The following is a 22,040-nucleotide window of genomic DNA, read 5'->3' on the forward strand; positions in this document are numbered from 1 at the left end:
GTGAGTTTTTGGACATGCTATGTTGAAGTCACTTTGGGGTAGCCATCAGTATATCTGCGGACTGAGTTGGTTGTTGACGCAAAACGACACATTTCACAGTATGTTTCGATGTACAGGTGGCAAATAAATAAAGCTTATCGTTATCTTTACTGAGTGTGAGGAGGATGTTGTCCATGGCTGGGATTTCTACACTGTTCAAGGTTACAGTTTACAAGACATTTAGGACTGAGGTGAGGAGAAATTTCTTCACTCGGGGATTGGGGGAGGCGAACTATGGAGTTCATTATCACAGAGGGCTACTGAATAAATCACTGAATGCATTTAAAGAACAGAATACACTTCCAGATGCAAGCAACATCAAGGAATATAGAGAAAGGACAGAAATATGATACACATCATATTGAATGGCATAGTAGACTCAAGTGGCTGAATGAAGCACATTTGTTTTCAGTATGAGCAGCTAATGGAAGAATCAGTAACGAGTGACCATTAATGATAAAGTTGAAAGCAAAAATAAATTACAGATAGACTGCTTAATGAAACACTTTGCTTAACTGAAGTGGCTGAATAGAATTTAAACATATTTTTAAAAATACCACAAAATAGTAATTTATTTAGAAAAAAATTGAATAATACAGCAGTGAAGACTGAGGATCTCTCAGTCAGCTAATATTAACATTTACCATTTCCATTCTCTCTGCCAGAATTATGCAGGTGAAGTTCAAACTCAACAGTCATAGTTTTGCTCTGGCAGCATACAGCAATGAGTTAGATAGAAGAACATTTCAAAAGATCTTAAAGAAATATAAAACCACATTATAACTGGGCATAAATTCACATAAAAAGATTGTTGCTAACTGCAACAGTCAGAAAATCTAAAATAATCTTTCAAGAATGAAGTTTATCAACATTGAACCCCGACTCAAATCCTAAACCTCTCCCCTTTCTATAGGGCACCAAACTGCAGTGGGCTTCATTTCGAACCAGAGGTCCTTCAGTGTCCGTTCAGCAAACCAGAGACCATGTACAGTGACAAGTGATATGAGACTAGTTAGTGACCGAATAACTGAGTGTAAGCTGATCGTAACACCCTCTACACACCCATACTGGCTTGTGCTATTGATAAACAATTGTAAACAGAAGTCACTGTGATACTTTCTCCTCATTATCTGAGGGCCATCGATAAAAATCTCTATCATCCACACTGCTGTCCCTGCAGTGCCCCTGGTACTCTGCCTGGGCCAGTACCAACCAGACGCCGTTCGATCCTTGCATCCATTAAGCAAAGCCCTCCCCAATTTGCCCTTCCCCCACATCCTACCCCATTCTTTTAAAAAAAACCTCCAGCCCAATTTTTAAAAATCTAATAAATCTGCATTATTAAAAATTTTTTTTTGCCATGTTATTAAAATCAATACCATAGAATACTGGAAAGGCTCAGGCTTTTCACTGAATACTGATAAAGGCGAGGAGCAGACTCTAGTTCCAGGCCAAATAAACACATGGAGTGATGGCTATTTTATAACAGCACTATCCTAGGATGCCTTGGTCAACTAGGATTTCAATAATGCTCCTCTTAGACTTTGTAGAGAATATCTAGCAACAGAACTCTACGTTCTGCCAATCCAATGTGCATGTTAAACTCTGCGAGACAAAGGCAGAATTGTAACTTTAATAAGTGGAGTTCATACATTATATACAATCATCCTGTTCTCCGAGGATTGTCACCTTGTTATGGGGGACAGGCTTGTGAATCCTGAGGTCCTGAGAGTGATGCCATCTGGAGTTCAGCTGTCTGGCACTTAGCTTCTGGTAGGGTCACCCATGGAGGCGTCAAGGGGGAGTTTCCAGACAAAGGTAGATGTAACCAGGACCTGAACACGGAGTTGGCGGAGGACGATGACACTTCACAATGGCAGTGAAGGATCTCCAGACATCTCGCACTCCATGCCGCAGGGCCCTGATTTCGATCTGTGGTGGCTGCCCATACATCAGCTTCCCCATGTTAACCCAGTTTACACACATGCACCCTCCATTAAGAGGACCTACCCTAATATCTCGGAATATGTGGGCCTCTACAGTCACCTGAGGACCCAGCTGTAGACAATCGTTTAGGAGAGCATCATACTCAACTCAAGTGATCTCATTACCACTACCTTTCAGGAGAAATCTATGCATGAGAATGATGGGTGGTGTATAAAGTTAAAAGGTATTTTGTTAGTGACCAAACTTTGAAATCATGCCTAAACACTGATGGTTATAGGTCAGATATTGGTGGGGGAAATTTGAAGTGATGATAAGAAAAACAATATAAATTTACTTGTTGGATTAAAGCATGGATCTTCACCCAAACAGCAGGGTTAGAGTCTATGATCTAAATAATCCTAAAAACAGTAGTTAGGTCCTCTCAAATCCAGTGGTTTTCTCGGTTAAACTGTAACAATCGATAAGGACTGAACACACCAATCATATTCTAACCCCACAATCACATCTGTGGTCCAAAACCATTTGAACAGCATCAGTTAATTGACCCTTACAAGGTGAACTTTTAGAGTAGAGAGAGCAAATCTTAAAACTTCACACATCAATTACAGAGCAGTCTCTAAATATCAAAAGTAAACTGAGAGTAACTCAACAAAACTCCCATTTGCAGCACATTTTTACAGTGGTTTCAGGAGTCCACACTTCTGGTTATATAAAGAAATCCACCACATTGGAACCATTTGGAAGAGATATTGGAGGCACCAGCAATTCCTTTCTGCTGCACTCCAGAACACCAGACAAGAAATGGATGCAGATTTCAGCTATTCTTTACAATTCCCTGTCCATCCAGGGGGGGGAGTGATTGCAAGTAGTCGCAGAGTATAAACATTGACTCTGTGAAGAGGGTTGTGGACCATTTGCAGGAGTCCTACTTTGAGAGCTGGCCAAGCACAACTTGCATTGAATATCCTAGCAATCATTTCACTGCTCAAGTATAGCAACTTTTATGTATTTGAAACAGGTGAGAGGTTCCCAGCAATCTAGCGTCTTATGATTGCTGACGTTTACGATATCAAGAAGGCATCGAGTCCTATTCAGCGTGGACCCTCCCACGTGGGGTCACTCACTGTAACCTGAGCGAGCAGAACAATACATTGCTGAGAAAAACCGTTTGGTACCTTGAACTTGCTGCTCTGAAAGGATTATCTCACTGTTCCTCTCTTTTATCACTGTTCTTCGTACAGCAGAAGACGTTAGAGGCCAGTTCTGATTCTTCACTTATCTAGAAGTACCCTCTGTGGCAGTGGTCACTGGAGCAGAAATTCTCAGTGCTCATATTTACCCTTCTTGGTCAGGGGCTGAGTCCTCACTGGTATCCCAGACCGATGCCAGTGAATTCAACACAGCATAGCAGACAACCCAGAGCTCCATGGTCCAAGTACCTCAAGTTACATTACCTAATGTCTTTCCAAACACATTTGCATTTTGCAGAATGTGAATGTTTATTCACCAAATCAAATGATTTCAATTCCTTAGTTATTTTGATGTAAATAAAACTGGAAAAACTTGGGTTGTCTATAGAAAATCGAAGGTCACAAGGTAACCACACAACGTCTCAAACAGTGCAACTGTAAACAAGGAGGTGTTGCAAACCCCAGCCACTCTACCCAAGGAGGCAGGGAAGCGGATGTGACAACGTTGCTGAGTGGGGGTTGGGCTGGGACAGCGGTCATGTTCTTTCTTGGAAGGAAGACTAGTGGACAGTGTTAAAAGCAACACCACAAATGCAATAAGGAAGATTGCGGCAAAGCAAATGCCTGGCTACCCTTTCAGGACACATTTTTCAAGGGCTCGAGTCTGACCTTGATTAAATTGAGGTTTCATCCTGGAATGATATGATTGAAATGGTCTGGTTCCTTGGAGAGCCCAAGTTCATTCCATTCACCTCCTTCTCCACGTTTTCATTAACCACCTCTTTCTCACTGGTTCCATTTCCACCCGATCCACTCCGCTGGGTAATGGTTAAGGGCCGGACTTCATCAGTAGAGTCCAAGCTGTGGACCGTGGCACCCTGCGGTGCGTTCGTGTAGTCTCTGTTGCAGCCACCCTTAGAAGCTAACATTTTTATACACCATGAGTGGCCATACTTGTAGACAAGGACACCAGTAAAAATGCCAAGAACAAGGAAGACAAACATCAGGAAATAATTAACAGAATCCTTAAACTTGCTGGAACTATTTGAAGGCTTGGTCTCCAAACTGTAGTGAGCTTCAGGAATGCATATTTCGTCCTCAACACATGAGCATTTGTATTCACCCAGAGTGCTCTGTGAGACCACGATATGAATCCCTCCAATGTTGTCATTATTCTCCAAGGTTCCGTTTGATGTTGCCCATTCACAGGTCGACCAGGCAGAACTAGGAGTGCACTGAAGAAACACGGTAGCTCCCTCCACCACGGATACTACCTTTGTCAAGGGGACAGGAGATTCTGGAGACAAAAGCACAAGCCAAAAGGTTATGTGTAGGATCTCCTCAGTAACTTTCAACTCCCTGGCCCTAACCGGCGTCATCTTAACCATGGATGTTCAGTCCCCCATCAAGGAGGCCTCAAAGCTCCCCACTTCTTCCCTGACAAAAGAAACAACCAATCCCCTCCACCACCACCCTTCTCCATCTGGCAAAACTGCTCCTCACCCTGAACAATTTTTCCTTTGCTACTTTCTACTTTTTCTACTTTCTACTTTCTCCAATCTCGAGGGGTAGCCACGGACACTCGCAGGGCACCAGCTATGCCTGCCATTTTCGTGGGCTATTAGAGTAGTCCATGTTCAACGACTTCCCTGGTTATACACCTCAACTCTTCCTCCGCTACACTGGCGACCGCATTGCTGCTGCTTCTTGCACTCACACTGAGCTGGTCAATTTGATCAACTTCCACCCTTGCCCTTAAATCCACTTAGTCCACCTCTGGCACCTCCTTCCCCTTTCTCAATCTCTCTGCCTCCATCTCTGGAGACAAACTGTCAACCGCCATCTTCTATAACCCTGCTGATTCCCACGGTTATCTGGACTATACCTCTTCCAACCCTATCTCCTGTAAAAATGCTACTCCCTTTTCTCAGTTTCTTCCCCTCCACAGCATCTCTTCCCAGGATATGGCTTTCAGCTCCAGGACGTCAGAGAAGCTCTCCTCATTTAAAGGATGGTGTTTCCCTCCCTCAACTATGATGCTGTTCTCACCCGTATCTCCTCCATTTCCCGTACATCCACACTTACTCTACTTTCCTGCTGCCTTAATCAGGATAGTTCCTCTTGTCCTTACCTACCACCCCATCAGCCTCCGCACCCAACACATGTTCCTCTGTAATTTCTACCATCTCCAAAGGGATCCTACCACTAGACATATCTTTACTTCCCCCCTCTGCTTTCTGCAGGGATGGCTCCCTCTGCAATTCCCTTGTCCATTCATCCCACCCACTGATCTCCCCCCCAGCACCTATGCCCGCAAGCAATCTAAGTGCTACACCTGCCCCTACATCTCCTCCCTCACCCCATTCAGGGCCCCAAACAGTCCTTCCAGGCGAGGCAGCACTTCACATGTGAATCTGCTGGGGTCGCCTATCATGTCCGCTGCTCCTGATGTGGCCTCCTCTACATTGGTGAGACCCGTCATAAACTGGGGAACCGCTTCGCTGAGCACCTCTGCTCCATCCACCACACGTGGGGCTTCCCGCTGGCCAAACGTTTCAATTCTGATTCCCATTCCTCTTCCGATGTGTCTGCCCATGGTCTCCTCTTGTGCCAAGATGAGGCCACCCTCAGGAGGGGCAGCACCTCATATTCTGCTGGGTACCCTCCAACCTGATGGCATGAATATTGATTTCTTCTTCCTGTAAATAAATATCCCCCCTTCCACCACCACCTTCCTTTATTTCCTACTCTGACCTTTCACTTCTTCTCACCTGCCTATCACTTCCCCCTGGGAGCCCTCCTCCTTCCATTTTTCCAATAGTCCACTCTCCTCTCCTATTAGATTCCTTCTTCTCCAGTCCTTGACCTTTCACGCCCACCTGGCTTCAACTATAACCTTCCAGCTAGCCTGTTTCCACACCCCCACTTTTTTTTCCTGGCACCTTACCCCTTCCTTCTCTGTCCTGAAGGAGGGCCCCGGCCCAAAACGTCGACTGTTTATTTATCTGCATGGATGCTGCCTGACCTGCTGAGTTCCTCCAGCAGTTTGTGTGTGTTTCTCTGGATTTCCAGCATCTGCTGATTTTCTCATGTTTACGTATAGGATTAAGCTTTAGACATACACTCAGTGGCCACTTTATTAGGTACACCTGCTCATTAATATAAATATCTGATCAGCCAATCACATGGCAGCAACTCAACGCATAAAAGCATGCAGACATGGTCAAGAGGTTCAGTTGTTGCTCAGACCAAACATCAGGATGGGGAAGAAATGTGACCCAAGTGACTTTCACTATGAAGTGATTGCTGGGTTCCAGATAGGGTGGTTTGAGTATCTCAGAAACTGCTGATCTCTTGGGATTTACGCACACAACAGTCTCTAGAGTTTACAGGGAATGGTGCGAGAAACAAAAATCATTCAGTGAGCAGTTCTGTGGGTGAAAATGCCTTGTAAATGAAAGAGGTCAGAGGAGAATACCAGACTGGGTCAAGCTGACAGGAAGGTGACAGTAACTCAAATAACCACGTGTTACAACAGTGGTGTGCAGAAGAGCATCTCTGAACACACAACACATCGAACCTTGAAGTGGACGGCCTACAGCAGCAGAAGACCACAGCGGGTTCCACTCCTGTACATAATAGAGTGGCCATTGAGTGTACATGGAGCATGGTCCAAAAGCACTTTTCAGGCAATGTAATACATACACAAAAAGTTTTCTCAGAGGTGTTTTTACAACCAAATAATCTGTTTTGGCAACGTTGGTTAAGAAATAATCATTGACAGGACGCTGAGCCAATTTTCTCTGAGAAAACCGAAAAGAGATTATTACTTTCAAAACACGATTGCCAATAGCGTCAGTCATTAAAAGAACGAAGAGCAGAAGCACAGGAAGATAGTGAGTGCAGAAAACTAATCAAGAGCAGTGGTGAGAGTGGTGGTGGTTTTACACAATAATGGGATTTTTTTTTAAATCAATAATAAAATCATAAATGATTCAATATAATAAACATGAGAAATTCTGCAGATGCTGGAAATCCAGAGCAACACACACAAAATGCTGGGGGAACTCAGCAGGTCAGGCAGCATCGATGGAAGTGAATAAACAGTCGAAGAGGGTCCGGAGGAAATTGATGAGAATTATTCTGGCAATGACAGGGTTAACGTATGAGGAGTATTTGACGGCTCTGGGCCTGTACTCACTGGAGTTTAGAAGAGTGCTCATTGAAAGGTCTTGCATAGTGAAAGGGCCTAGACTAAGTGGATATGGAAATGATGTTTCCAAAAGTGTGAGAGTCTAAGACCAGAGAGCACAGCCTCAGAATACAGGGCATCCCTTTAGAACAGGGATCAGGAGGAATTTCTTTAGCCAGAGGATGGTGAATCTGTGAAATTCATTGCCATAGACAGCTGTGGAGGCCAAGTCTTTGGGTATATTTAAAGCAGAGGTTGATAGGCAGTTGATTAATAAGGTTATGGGGAGAAGGCAGGAGAATGGGGTTAAAAGGAATAATAAATCACCATGATGGAACGTCAGAGCAGACTCGATGGGCCAGATGGCTTAATTATGCTCCTATGTCTTATAGTCTTACGGATTGGTAGGTCAATTGGTCACATCAGTGCAACTGTGTGGTGCAGATTTGAAGAGACTGGTGTTGCATCTCTAAAATAAAATTTTAAAATTGTCACTGGAGCATGGTGACCTGAGCCCACAACTGGGGTCCTGGTGCGGGAGTGCGGAGCGGCAGGGAGGGCCTTCACACCAAGCCCCTGGAGCAACAGCATTGTCAATAAAACCTCTGTGCTGACGTCACAAGAACACCCGATCCCAGGAGTGCAGGAGGTGAGCCATCAGTACACAGGACAATGATTAGCATCTGCAGAACTGCAGGAAGTTACCACCGCCGTTAGAGCACCACCTTCAGAATTGAGAAGTGAGAGGTTAAATATCTACAAGCAGGGAGCGTATCTTATCAAACATACCTTTTCCGTTCTTGCATAAGGTTTTAGCTTGCTGAGAGACATTCTCCATATTTTGAGATCTGCTGAGATTAATTCATTTTTTAGTGGGGTGAAAAAGCATCACAAGTAGCATTTCATAGTAACAAATCGATATTAAAAATCTAATTCACCAGAATTTGGTCATCAAAATGGTGCACAACACGAACAAGACGCCAAGACTGGGCTTCTACAACTGAAGGGTGCTAAGACAGTACAACATGTTTGCGTTGGTCCATTTTATGAAAATGTGGACGCAAAATTACAGTAGATATATAGGGAACTTGCTGAGGCTTTATTAAGCATTGATCAGACCACATGGAGTGTCATGAGCAGTGTTGGGCTCCTATCTAAGAAAAGATGTGCTGACATTGGAGAGGGTCCAGAAGAGAATAACCCCGGGAAGGAAAGGGTTAACATGTGAAGAACATGTAATGAACCTAGGCCTGTATTCACTGGAGTTTAGAAGATTGGGGGGGGGGGGTGCGGAATCTCATTGAAACCTATTGAATATTGAAAGACCTCAACAGCGTTGATGTGGAGAGGCTGATTCCTGTAGTGGGGGAGTCTAGGATCAGAGGGCACAGCCTCAGGATAGAAGGATGTCCCTTTAGAATAGAGATGAGGAGGAATTTCTACAGATTCCTCCAGAGGGTGCAGAATCTGTGGCTTTCATTTCTACAGATGGCTGTGAATGCCAAGTCATTGAGTATATTTAAAGCGGAAGTTGATAGCTTCTTGACTAGTAAGGGTGCCAAATGTTACGAGGATAAAGCAGGAGAATGGGATGGAGAAGGATAATAAATTAGCCATGATGGAATGGTGGAGCAGACTTGTCCTAATGTCCTAATTCTAATCCTATATTTTATGGTATTATGGTCCAAATGCACACTCAAGACATTTAGTGGTTTCTAGAGAGATCATTTGAAGAAAAATCCCAATGATTTAAGGAATCAATTCACTCCTGAATAGTCTAAGATTCTGCCTATTTTTCTGGGATCCTAAAACAAGTAGTTTCTGAGAAACTCTGTCACATAATACGGTTTGTATACTGCACTGTGACTGAATTTCAAATAAAAATCGAGGGCCGTACATGGATCTTAAAGTCCATTGTAAAGTCTAACCCAGAACTGTGCATAGTTCTCATCTCACCACACGATATTAAGGATGTAATTGACCTAGAGGAGGCGCAGAGAAGTTATACTTTATACTTTATTGTCACCAAACAATTGGTACTAGAACGTACAATCATCACAGCGATAATTGATTCTGCACTTCCTGCTCCCTGGATTACAAATATTAAATATTAAAAACAGTAAAAATTAGTAAATATTAAAAATTTAAATTATAAATCATAAATAGAAAATAGAAAAATGGAAAGTAAGGTAGTGCAAAAAAACCAAGAGGCAGGTCCGGATATTTGGAGGGTATGGCCCAGATCCGGGTCAGGATCTGTTCAGCAGTCTTATCACAGTTGGAAAGAAGCTGTTCCCAAATCTGGCCGTACGAGTCTTCAAGCTCCTGAGCCTTCTCCCGGAGGGAAGAGGGATGAAAAGTGTGTTGGCTGGGTGGGTCGTGTCCTTGATTATCCTGGCAGCACTGCTCCGACAGCGTGCGGTGTAAAGTGAGTCCACGGACAGAAGATTGGTTTGTGTGATGTGCTGCACTGTGTTCACGATCTTCTGCAGCTTCTTCCAGTCTTGGACAGGACAACTTCCATACCAGGTTATGATGTACCCCAGAAGAATGCTTTCTACGGTGCATCTATAAAAATTAGTTTCACGAGGGCATTGACTGGACTGGAAAGCTTGAGTTACAAGGAGAGACTGGATAGGGCGGGACTGTTTTCACAGAAGCAGAGGAGGCCGAGAGGTGACAGGAACATGCTTATGGAATTACAAGGAGCATAAAAAGGGTAACTGATAAAAGTTCTTTTGACTATTGGGTAGCAGAGTCTATATCTAGAGGGCGTATGGATAAATTGAGAGGGAAAAGATTTAAATGGGCTTTGAGAAGGTATATGGAACAAGTTGACAGAGGAGCTGGTAGAAGCAAGTGTAATTACAATATTAAAGTGTGATATGTAACATTTGCTTATTGTTTATTATTATTACAATAATTATTTCTTTTCTCTTTCTTTTTGTATTTGCAGGTTTTTTTGCACATTCATCATTATCCACCCCCTTAGGTGCAGTTTTTCATTGATTCTGTTGTATTTCTTGTATTTACCGTGATTGCGCACAAGAAAATGAATCACAGGGCTGTATTTGGTGACATATATGTACTTTGATAAAAAAATTACTTTGAATATTGAGAAGGCAGGATAAAATGGTTGTGAAGGGGATGTTTCCTATAGTAAGAGAGTCTAAGGCCAGAGGGCACAGCCATAGAATAGAGGGGCATCCATTTAGAACAGAGATGAGGAAATATTTACTTAGCCAGAGGGTGGTGGACTTTGAAGATGCTTGGCTAGATAGATGGATAGGAAAGGTTTAGAGGGATTTATATCAATTGCAGGCAGATGAGAATAACTCAGATGGCCATCTTGATCAGCATGGATTTTTTTTTTTGGCCAAAGAACCTGTTTTCTTGCTGTATAATGCTGTGAATTCATGTTTCCTTCAGTCTCATTCACCCAGAGCCTGCTTGTAATCTGGGACACACTGAGTGTACGAATACAAGAACCCTCGATGTTTAAATAGTATCAAACACCCAAAATGACAAGATGCAGAAGGTTAGGGACAAAGTGATGATAAATGTCTTGGATGCCACAGTAGAGTGCTGGTTAGCAGGACACTGTTACAGCTTGGAGCTCAATTCCAGCACTGTTCTATAGGGGCAACACACGCAAGATGCGGGAGGAACTCAGCAGGCCAGGCAGCATCTGTGGAAAAAAGTACAGTCGACGTTTTGAGCCAAAACCCTTCAGCAAGACTGGAGAAAAAAGAGCTGAGGAGTAGATTTGAAAGGTGAGGGGAGGGGAGAGAGAAATGCCAGGTGATAGGTGGAACTTGGAGGGGGAGGGATGAAGCAAAGAGTTGATTGGTGAAATAGACAGAAGGCCATGGAAGAAAGAAAAAAAGGTGGGGGGGGGGAGCACCAGAGGGAGGTGATGGGCGGGCAAGGAGATAACATGAGAGAGTGACAAGGGGATGGTAAATGGTGAAGGGGGGAAAGCATTACTGGAAGTTTGAGAAATTAATTTTCATGTCATCAGGTTGGAGGCTACTCAAATGGAATACCAGGTGTTGTTCCTCCAACCTAAGTGTGGCCTTATCACAACAGCGGAGGAGGCTGTGGATGGACATATTGGAATGGGAATGGGAAGTGGAATCAAAATGGGTGGTACTGGGAGATGCCACTTGGTCTGGCAAAGGGAGCATAGATGGACTTCCAATTTACATTGGGTCTCACCGATATACAAGAGGCCACACCGGGAGACCAAACATAATATATGACCCCAACAGCCTCACAGGTGAAGTATTGCCTCACCTGGAAGGACTGTTTGGGGCCCTGAATGGTAGTGAGGGAGGTGGTGTAGGGGCAGGTGTAGTACTCGCTCCACTTGCAAGGATAAGTGGCAGAAGGGAGTTGCAAGAATAAGTGCTAGGAGGGATTACACCCACCTCTACACCTCCTCCCTCACTACCACTGCATCTGCAGATCTTCTCTTGTTTACTGTTCTATAAGGAGTCTGTACATCCACCCCGTGGAATGTGTGGGTTTTTGCCGGGTGCTCTGGTTTCCATATGATCATAAGACATAGCAGCAGAATTAAGCCAATCAACTCATTAGGTCTGCTCCACCATTCCATCATGGCTGATCTTGGATCCCACTCCCACGGTCCAAAGACATACCAGGTAGGTTAACTGATCATTGTAAGTTGGCCTGTGTTTAGGTTAGGGTTAATCGGGTTTGTCGGGGGTTGCTGGGTGCTGTGACTCAAAGGACCAGCAGGGTCTATTCCACGCTGTGTCACCAAATAAACTAAATAAGCTTGAAAGAGCACAGAGAAAATTTACAAGGATGTTGCCGGGCCAGGAGAACCTATGTTATAGGGAAAGATTGAATAGATTAGGACTTTATTCTCTGGAACGTAGAGGACTGAGAGGAGATTTGATAGTGGTATACAAAATTATGAGGGGTGTAGATACGGTAAATGCAAGCAGGCTTTTTCCACTGAGGTTGGGTGAGGCTAGAACTAAAGGTCATGCATTAAGGGTGAAACATTTAAGGTGAACATGAGGGAAAATTTCTTCGCTCAGAGGGTGGTGAGAGTGTGAAACAAGCTTCCAGCACAAGTAACCCATGCAAGCTCGATTTCAACGTTTAAGAGGAGTTTGGATGGATACACAATGGGAGGGTTATGGAGGGATATGGTCGATGGGACTAGACTGTTTAAATGGTTCTGCATGGACTAGCTGAGCCAAAGGGCCTGTTTCTGTGTTGTACTTCTCTCTGACTCTAAATGGGATATATATATATAAATATGTACTTGGTTATCGAAATGATCCCAGTGGAGTGTAGGGCTGGTTTCTGTCCCCTATGACTCTTGATTTTTACACGCACATCTCTTTGCAATGAAGTATTTACAAAGAGCCTGTCCTCTTTCTATTCACCAAATTATGTATCCACAATTTTGTCAGATGGTCCTCAGCGAGCGAACCCTCAATTTTATATTTGGTATTAAAGCATTTCCCTGTTGAAATTCATTTTATGGTTTTAAGACCACACACCTCTGGATGTTTGTGCTTTCAATGTGAACACATTCCCATTTCTGCACATCCCAGGTACACGATGGATCCCTTGCCAGGAGACAGGCATTACAGTGGGAATATCGGCTGCAGTTCACTGCTGGAAGTTGAACCAGCCTATTAGATGATCCAATGTAGAGAAACCCCTGAAAAATATTAATCAGTACATAATTCACATGTAACCAACAAATAACTCATGTACAAATTCTTCTTCATTAAACAATTTTCAAACTAAACTCTTCTGTCATTGATACAAGATCATCAGGTCCCACCCCACCAGATTCAGGGACAGCTATTACCCCTTAACCATCAGGCTCCTGAACCAGAATGGTTACCTTCACCTACCTCAAAACTGAACTGATTCCACAACCTATGGATTCACTTTTAAGGACTGTACAACTCATGTTCTAAGTATTTATGAGGTATTTATTCATTATTTTTATCTATTTTTTTTCTTTTATGTTTTTGCACAATTTGTTAACTTTTGCACATTGGCTGTTTGTACATCTTTGTTCTGTGCAGGTTTTCATTGGTTCTATCGCGTTTCTTTGTATTTACTGTGAATGCCCACAGGAAAAAGAAACTCAGGGTAGTAAATGGTGACATAGTTTGTACTTTGATAATAAATTTACTTTGAAGTTCAAAAAAGTGGTGGAGACGGCCCAGTCCACCACGGGTGAAGCCCTCCCCACCACTGAGTACACCACACTATTGAGCGTTGTCACAGGAAAGCAGCATCCATCATCGGGGACTCCCACCACCCAGGACATGCTCTCTTCTCACTGCTGCCACCAGGAAGGTGGTACAGGAGCCTCAGGACTCACACCACCAGGTAGAGGAACTGTTATTACCCCTCAACCATCAAGCTCTTGAAACCAAAGTTCAAAGTAAATTTTATTATCAAAGTACATAGATGTCACAATATTACAACCCTGAAATTCATTTCCTTGCAGGCATACTCAATAAATCCATAGAATAATAACCACAACAGTATCAATGAAAGACCGCACTAACTTGGGTGTTTAACCAGTGGGCAAAAGTAACCAACTGTGCAAATACAAAAAGAACGAAATAAAAATAATAAGTAAGAAAGAAATATCAAGAACATGGGATAAGAGTCCATTGGTTGTGGGAACATTTCAATGATGGGGCTAGTGAAGTTGGTTCAGGAGCCTGATGGTTGAGGGGTAATAACTGTCCCTGAACCTGATGGTGTGGGACCTGAGGCAGCAGCGAGGAGAGAGCGTGTCCTGGGTGGTACGGTGCCTGATAATGGATGATGCTTTCCTGCGACCATGTTTCGGGTAGATGTTCTGGATGGTGGGGACGGCTTTACCTGTGATGGACTTGGCCATATCCACTACATTTTGCAAGTCTTTCCATTCAAGGGCATTGGTGATATAGCCAGTCAATATACTCTCCACCACACATCTACAGAAGTGCATCAAAGTTTTAAATGTCATGCCGAATCTTCACTAACTCCACGGAAGTAGAGATGCGGCTGTGCTTTCTTTGTAATTGAACTTGGGTGCTGGGCCCAGGACAGGTCCACCAGAATAATAACGATTGAGGAATTTAAAGTTGCTGGTCCCCTCCACCTCTGATCCTCCAGTGAGGACTGGCTCATAGGCCATCAGACTCCCCTCCTGAAGTCAATAATCAGCTCCTTGGTTTTGCTGACATTCGGTAAGAGGTTGTTGTTGTGGAACCGCTCAGCCAGATTTTCAATCTCCTTCCAGTATGCTGATTTATCACCACCTTTGATTCGGCTAATGACAGTGGTGTTGTCACCAAGCTTGAACATGGCTTTGGAGTTGTGCTTAGCCACACGGTCAGAAGTATAAAGTGAGTAGAGCAGGGGCTAAGCACACAGCCTTGTGGTGCGCCTGTGCTGATGGAGATTGTAAAGGAGAGGAGGAGGAACTTTGAACTGTGGGGTTAGGCGTTTCCAGCAGGACAGATGATTCATACTTCATGTCTCTTAGTGAAACATCATTAATATGCAGAACCATTAGTGTGTTGCATTGAGTCATAACTAAAGCGTGTGAATAAATAGGAAGCTTTCCATAAAACTGTCCCTCAATTAATACAGAATGGCTTATTTAGACAGAGGGAGGTGAATCTGTGCAATTCATTGCCACAGATGGCTGTGGAGACCAAGTCACTGGATATACTTATAGCAGAGGTTTGTAGGTTCTTGGTTAGTAAGAGTGTCAAACTTTTTAGGGAGAAGGCAAGCAAATGGGGGATTAGAGGGATAATAAATCAGACATGATGGAATGGACCAAATGGCCGCATTCTGCTCCCACAGTCCTGTGCACAAGTCTTAGGCACATAAATATAGCTAAGGTGTCTAAGACATTTGCACAGTACTATAGTCACTTTATGTATTGCACTGTACTGCTGCTGCAAAAAAAATTCATGACCTATGCAAGTGATGATAAACCTGATTTAAGATTGCCTATAGCACTGGGAAAACAGAATCAGCACATGGCTCTTCTGTTTGGATTTTCCTTCAGCTGACTGTATTTGCAATGTACAGTGGAACACCGGAATAGCCTGTCGAACATGTTCCACCATTTACATATCTATCCTCTAACTCCTATACAGCACAATAAAACTCTCAAGACATGTGGCCACTTTATTAGGTACACCTGTACACCTGCTCGTTAATGCAAATATCTAATCATCCAATCAGGTGGCAGCAATTCAATCAAGTATGCAGATATGGTCAAGAGGTTCAGACCAACCATCAGAATGGGGAGGAAATGTGATCTAAGTGACTTTGACTGTGGAATGATGTTGACGCCAGATGGGGTGGTTTGAGGATCTCAGAAGCTGGTGATCTCCTGGGATTTTCAGACAGCAGGGGTCTCTAGAGCAAGGGTTCCCAAGCTGGGGTTCACAGACCCCTCGGTTAATGGTATAAAAAAGGCTGGGGAGCCCAGCTCTAGAATTTACAGAGAATGGTGCGGAAAACAAACAAAAAATCCAGCCAGCGGCAGTTCTGTGGGCGAAAATGCCTTGTTAATGAGAGAGGTCAAGGAAATTGACCACAAAATACTCTGCAGATGCTGGGGTCAAAGCAACACTCACAACACGCTGGAGGAACTCAGCAGGTCAGGCAGCATCCGTGGAAACGATCAGTCAGCGTTTCGGGCCGGGACCCTTCGTCAGGACTGAAGAGGGAAGGAGCAGAGGCCCTATAAAGAAGGTGGGGGAGGGTGGGAAGGAGAAGGACCAGACTGGTTCAAGCTGACAGGAAGGTGACAGTAACTCAAATAACCACGCGTTACAAAAGTGGTGTGCAGAAGAGCCTCTTTGGATGCACAACACATCGAACCTTTAAGCAGATGGGCTACGTCAGCAGAAAACCACAAACGTACCAATTTATTAGGTACAGGAGAGCTTAATAAACTGACCACTGTGGATACGATTACTGGATCAACATGGCAATGAGTTCAACAGGAATTGGACAGAATGTCCAATGCAGCTTATAGGACAGGAAGTCCGCTGAGATGAATGGCCACCCATACTTATGAGTGTGTTGGCAGCAATCTAATTTCTGTTCATTCCGTTAAGTTTGATCGACTGTCGTCCTTACCTGCCGTAATGCAATGCTGAGTACTTTCTCCTCTGGTTTAAAGATGACATAATCCTCCACCACAAGAACTTTGGAGCCGGTATTGATCACTTTATGCAAATGTCCAGTTTCTATGACAAAGTACAAAATAAATCTATGTTTTTTTTTGAATTTTATTGAGAGATGCAGGGCGGCACTTCCACCCCAAAGAGCCGCTCCACCCAGCAACCAATCTATCTAACCCTAGCCTAATCACAGGACAATTTACAATGACCAATTAACCTACTATCTGACTGTGAACTGTGGGAGGAAACCAGAGGATCTGGGGGAAATCCACACGTTCATGGGGAAGGACAAACAAACTCATTACAGACAGCAATGGAACTGAACTCTGAACTCCGACACCCCAAGCTGTAATAGCGTTGCACTAACTGCTACACTACCATGGTGACCCCTTGTTTGTTCTCAATTAAACTTAAACAGATGTAGTGTACTAAAACCTCCAGTTCATATGGCAGTTAGGAGATAAATCTGACTTTAGCCTTAAAGCTTCCCACTTTAAGGACTCTCAGCATCTCATGTCTGGCTTATTGATATTGATAACACAAATGCTTCATTGGCACTGCGGCATGCTCTGTATAATAGATGGTAAATTAAATGCACTTTAGCACTTTAAATTGCTACATTCATAAATTCACTACTTTCCCATGGAATAAAACAAAAATTTCTCCCCAAAACTTATGTGAATGACTTACAGGCAATCAATGTCACAGCCCTCCAAGACGATCACAACCTTCTGGAGGCTTGCGTGCCTCAGTGACCTGGAGAGCTATGTTGGCTGGAGTCAGGGCCTTATGCTTTAGCTCTTGGTAGGGGCACCCATGCCAAACAGGTCAAAGGGTAGAGGACAGACTAAGAGTGGCCCACTGGTCCTCCCAGGTTCGGGAGTCAGCTCAGTGCTAGCAACGGACTGGTAAAAAACTGTTATGGAAATAGCTATGAAGAATCCTTCTACATCTGAGTGTGATGGTATTCCTGAGTCTCCTCCTGGGACTTGCACAACAGACAGTAGTGAAAACCAAGAGGAGGCTACTGACACAGTGAAGGAAGCCCTGAACACTGCCAGAGATGGAGGTCCTTCTTTGCTGCTCTAAACGCCAGCGGTGTAACGGGCAGTAAGTTAGTGTCACAGCAGTCTTGTTTCAATGTGAGCAACTGGATGACAGCCAACAACGGAATTTATGTCTACATAAGCAGATCCCTGGACAAAATGTTAAACTGCATCCTATTTGGCTCAGGTGAATGATAGAAGATTCCACAGCCCTATTTCTAAAGAGTTATAAAAATGAATGGGTGACACTCTGGAGCCAAATTCAGTCCCTCAGAAATTATTGCAGTATTGATTGACGATGCCAGTGCATACTTTGGGCTAACTACTTCCTCATACAGCAATCAATGGCAGATGACAATAAAACAGATGGTACAGTGGACAATAAAGAAGGTCATCAGAAATTGGAGGGTGTTCTTTGTCAGCTGAGTATGTGGGCTGAGGAATGGCAAATGAGTTTAATTCGGATAAATAAATGCAAGGTGTTGCATTTTGGAAAGTCCAGTCCGGGTCGGATTTTCACAGTGAACGACAGGGCTCTGGTGGGGAGGATACAGAACAGAGGAACCTTGGAGTACACGGTTCACTGAAAGCGAAGTCACAGCTAGACAGAGTGGTGAAGAAAGCATTTGGCACACTAGACTTCATGATTCAGGGCACTGAGTATAAAAGTTGGAAAGTTGTACAGGATGCTGGTTAGATTCAGAATCAGAATCAGGATTATTATCACTGGCATATGTTCTGAAAATTGTTGTTTTGCAGCAGCAATACAATGCAATACACAAAACAACTATAAATTACAAAGAGACACATATATAAAACATTAAATTAAAAGTGAGCAAAAATAGTTTTCATGGGTTGGTTCAGAAATCTGATGGCAGACGTGAAGAAGCTGTTGCAGAATCGTTGAGTGTACTCCTCCCTGATGGTACCAGTCAGAAGAGGCCATATCCTGGCTGATGGGCGTGTTCAATGGTGGATACTACCTTTTAAGTCCACAATTGCAGAACTGTGCTTTGGTCACCCTGATGTAGGAAAGATGTGATTAAACTGGAAAGAGTGAAGAAAAAATTTATAAGGATGCTGAAAGACCTTGAGGGCCTGAGCAATAGGCAGAGGATGGGCAAGCAAGGACCTTATTCCGTAGAGCACAGCGTCCAAACCTCTTTATGCTATGGTCCAATACCATTAAGGAAGGGGTCCGTGGATCACAGGTTGGGACCCCTGCCTTAGGGGTGATCTTATAGAAGTGTAAAAAATCAACAGGGGCTTAGATAGGGTGAATGCATTCAGTCAGTCTTTCTTCCAGAGCAAGAACTAGAGGGCAAAAGTTTAAAGTGAGAAGGGAAAGGTTGAAGAGGAACAGTCTGTCAAGAACACAGGCATATCAATAACATTCAGACAGTCGGTCGGTGTTGCTACATCTCAAATAGCAACAAACTGCATTCAAATTGTGGAAGGTGTGAAACGAGAGCAGAGACAGCCAGGTGGACATTGTGGGTTAAATGGCCCCTTTTTGTGCCATAACCAATCAACGATACCGTGAATACTCTGCGGCAAAGAGACACCATAATTGATCTTAACCGGATGTCCAAACAGGAAAGCCACTACTTAATAATCAGCTTCAGAACTGTGGGTAGATTCTTCCACTCTCTGCCCAAAAGAGACGGCATTATAATTGATATTCTTATCAGAAGGCAACCATGAAGTGGGTAACGGTCAGGAGGGGGAAGGACAGGAGTCAGAAGCTACAGAGTACCCCTGTGGCTTTCCCCCTTAACGATAAGTACTCCTGCTTGAGTACTGTTGCTGGGGGGACAGCCTACCTGGGAGAAGCAACAGTGGCACAGGGTCTGGCTCTGTGACTCAAAACGGTAGGAAAAGGAAGAGATGGCAGGGGGACTCTATAGTTAGGGGGTCAGAAGGCAATTCTGTGGACGCAAGAAAGAAACACAGATGATAGTTTGCCTCCCAGGTGCTAGTGTCCGGGACATTTCTGATCGCATCCACAATATCCTGAAGTGGGAAGGAGAACAGCCAGAGGTCATGGTACATATTGGTACCAACGACATAGGTAGGAAAAGGGAGGAAGTCCTGAAAACAGACTACAGGGAGTTAGGAAGGAAGTTGAGAAGCAGGGACACAAAGCTAGTAACCTCGGGATTACTGCCTGTGCCACATGAGTGAGTATAGGAATAGAATGAGATGGAAGATAAATGCATGGCTGAGGGATTGGAACAGGAGGTAGGGATCATTTCTGGATCATTAGGACCTCTTTTGGGGCAGGCGTGATCTATACAAAAAGGACGGGTTGCACTAGAATCCAAGGGGGACCAATATCCTGGCAGGGAGGTTTGCTAAGGCTATTGGGGAGAGTTTAAACTAGAATTGCTGGGGAGTGGGAACTGAACTGAGGAGACAGAGGAAGAGGCGATTGGCTCACAAATAGAGAAGCTTGGAGGGACAGGAGACAGTGCCAGAGGGAGGACAGGCAGATGATAGAGAAGGGACGCGCTCAGACCGATGGTTTGAGATGCGTCTATTTTAATGCAAGGAGTATCTTGTGGGCACATGGCCAAGTGGTTAAGGCATTCGACTAGCGACCTGAAGGTTATGAGTTCGAGCGTGTTGTGTCCTTGAGCAAGGCACTTAACCACACATTGCTCTGCAATGACACCAGTGCCAAGCTGTATCGGCCCTTGTCCTTCCCTTAGACAACATCGGTGTCGTGGAGAGGGGAGACTTGCAGCATGGGCAACTGCCAGTCTTCCATACAACCTTGCCCAGGCCTGGCCCTGGAGAGTGAAGACTTTCCAGGCGCAGATCCATGGTCTCACAAGACTAACGGATACCTTCAAGATCATGAACAAAGCGGATGAGCTTAGAGCGTGGATCAGCACTTGGAGCTATTACAGAGACTTGGATGGCTCAGGTTCAGGAATGGTTATTTCGCAGGGGCAGGAATGGTTATTTCGAGTGCCAGGCTTTAGTTTCAGAAAGGACGGGGAGGGAGCAAAAGAGGTGGGGGCGTGGCACTGTTGATCAGAGATAGTGACACGGCCGTAGAAAAGGAGGAAGTCATGGAGGGACTGTCCACAGAGTCTCTGTGGATGGAAGTTAGGAACAGGAAGGGGTCAATAACTCTACTGGGTGTTCTTTATAGACCACACAATAGTAACAGGGACATCAAGGAGCAGACAGGGAGACAGATTCTGGAAAGGTGTAATAATAACAGGGTCGTTGTGGTGGGAGATTTTAATTTCCCAAATATTAATTGGCATCTCCCTAGAATGAAGGGTTTAGATGGGGTGGAGTTTGTTAGGTGTGTTCAGGAAGGTTTCTTGACACAATATGTAGATAAGCCTTCAAGAGGAGAGGCTAAACTTGATCTGGTATTGGGAAATGAATCTGGTCAGGTGTCAGATCCCTCAGTGGGAGAGCATTTTGGAGATAGTGATCACAATTCTATCTCTTTTACCATAGCATTGGAGAGGAATAGGAACAGACAAGTTAGGAAAGTGTTTAATTGGAGTAAGGGTTGAAATATGAGGCTATCAGGTAACAACTTGGAAGCAAAAATTGGGAACAGATGTTCTCAGGGAAATGTACAGCAGAAATGTGGCAAATGTTCAGGGGGCATTTGTGTGGAGTTCTACATAGGTACATTCTAATGAGATGTGGAAAGAATGGTAGGGTACAGGAACCGTGGTGTACAAAGGCTGTTGAAAATCTAGTCAAGAAGAAAAGATGAGCTTACAAAAGGTTCAAAAACCTAGGTAATGATAGAGATCGAGAAGATTATATGGCTAGCAGGAAGGAGTTTAAGAATGAAATTAGGAGAGCCAGAAGGGGGCATGTGAAAGCCTTGGTGAGCAGGATTAAGGAAAACCCCAAGGCATTCTACAAGTATGTGAAGAGCAAGAGGATAAGACATGAGAGAATAGGACCAATCAAGTGTGACAGTGGAAAAGTGTGTATGGAACCAGAGGAAATAGCAGAGGTACTTAATGAATACTTTGCTTCAGTATTCACTACGGAAAAGGATCTTGGCGATTGTAGGGAGGACTTGCAGCGGACTGAAAAGCTTGAGCATGTAGATATTAAGAAAGAGGATGTGCTGGAGCTTTTGGAAAGCATCAACTTGGATAAGTCATCGGGACCAGACGAGATGTACCCCAGGCTACTGTGGGAGGCGAGTGAAGAGATTGCTGAGCCTCTGGTGATGATCTTTGCATCATCAATGGGGACGGGACAGGTTCTGGAGGATTGGAGGGTTGCGGATGTTATTCCCTTATTCAAGATAGGGTGTAGAGATAACCCAGGAAATGATAGACCAGTGAGTCTTACTTCAGTGGTTGGCAAGTTGATGGAGAAGACCCTGAGAGGCAGGATTTATGAACATTTGGAGAGGCATAATCTGATT

General features: G+C 44.1%; 1 protein-coding gene across 2 annotated transcripts in view; it reads right to left on the reverse strand.

Moving 5' to 3' along the window:
- Window positions 1-620: 620 nt before the first annotated feature.
- LOC134345851 (semaphorin-4F-like) overlaps window positions 621-22,040 on the reverse strand; it is a 174,250-nt gene continuing 152,830 nt past the window's right edge. The window contains exons 11-14 of one of the 2 annotated variants that reach the window (XM_063047154.1): window positions 16,531-16,640; window positions 12,909-13,072; window positions 8,158-8,216; window positions 621-4,473 (exon numbers count right to left, since the gene is read on the reverse strand). In XM_063047154.1, the coding sequence (XP_062903224.1) occupies window positions 3,851-4,473; window positions 8,158-8,216; window positions 12,909-13,072; window positions 16,531-16,640 (956 nt within the window). In that variant the 3' untranslated portion in view covers window positions 621-3,850. Of the gene's footprint in view, window positions 4,474-8,157; window positions 8,220-12,908; window positions 13,073-16,530; window positions 16,641-22,040 lie in introns of both variants that reach the window. The other variant, XM_063047153.1, reaches the window with a different exon arrangement.

Source organism: Mobula hypostoma, chromosome 4 (assembly GCF_963921235.1).
Source record: "Mobula hypostoma chromosome 4, sMobHyp1.1, whole genome shotgun sequence".
In the NCBI taxonomy this organism is placed as follows: Eukaryota; Metazoa; Chordata; class Chondrichthyes; order Myliobatiformes; family Myliobatidae; genus Mobula; species Mobula hypostoma.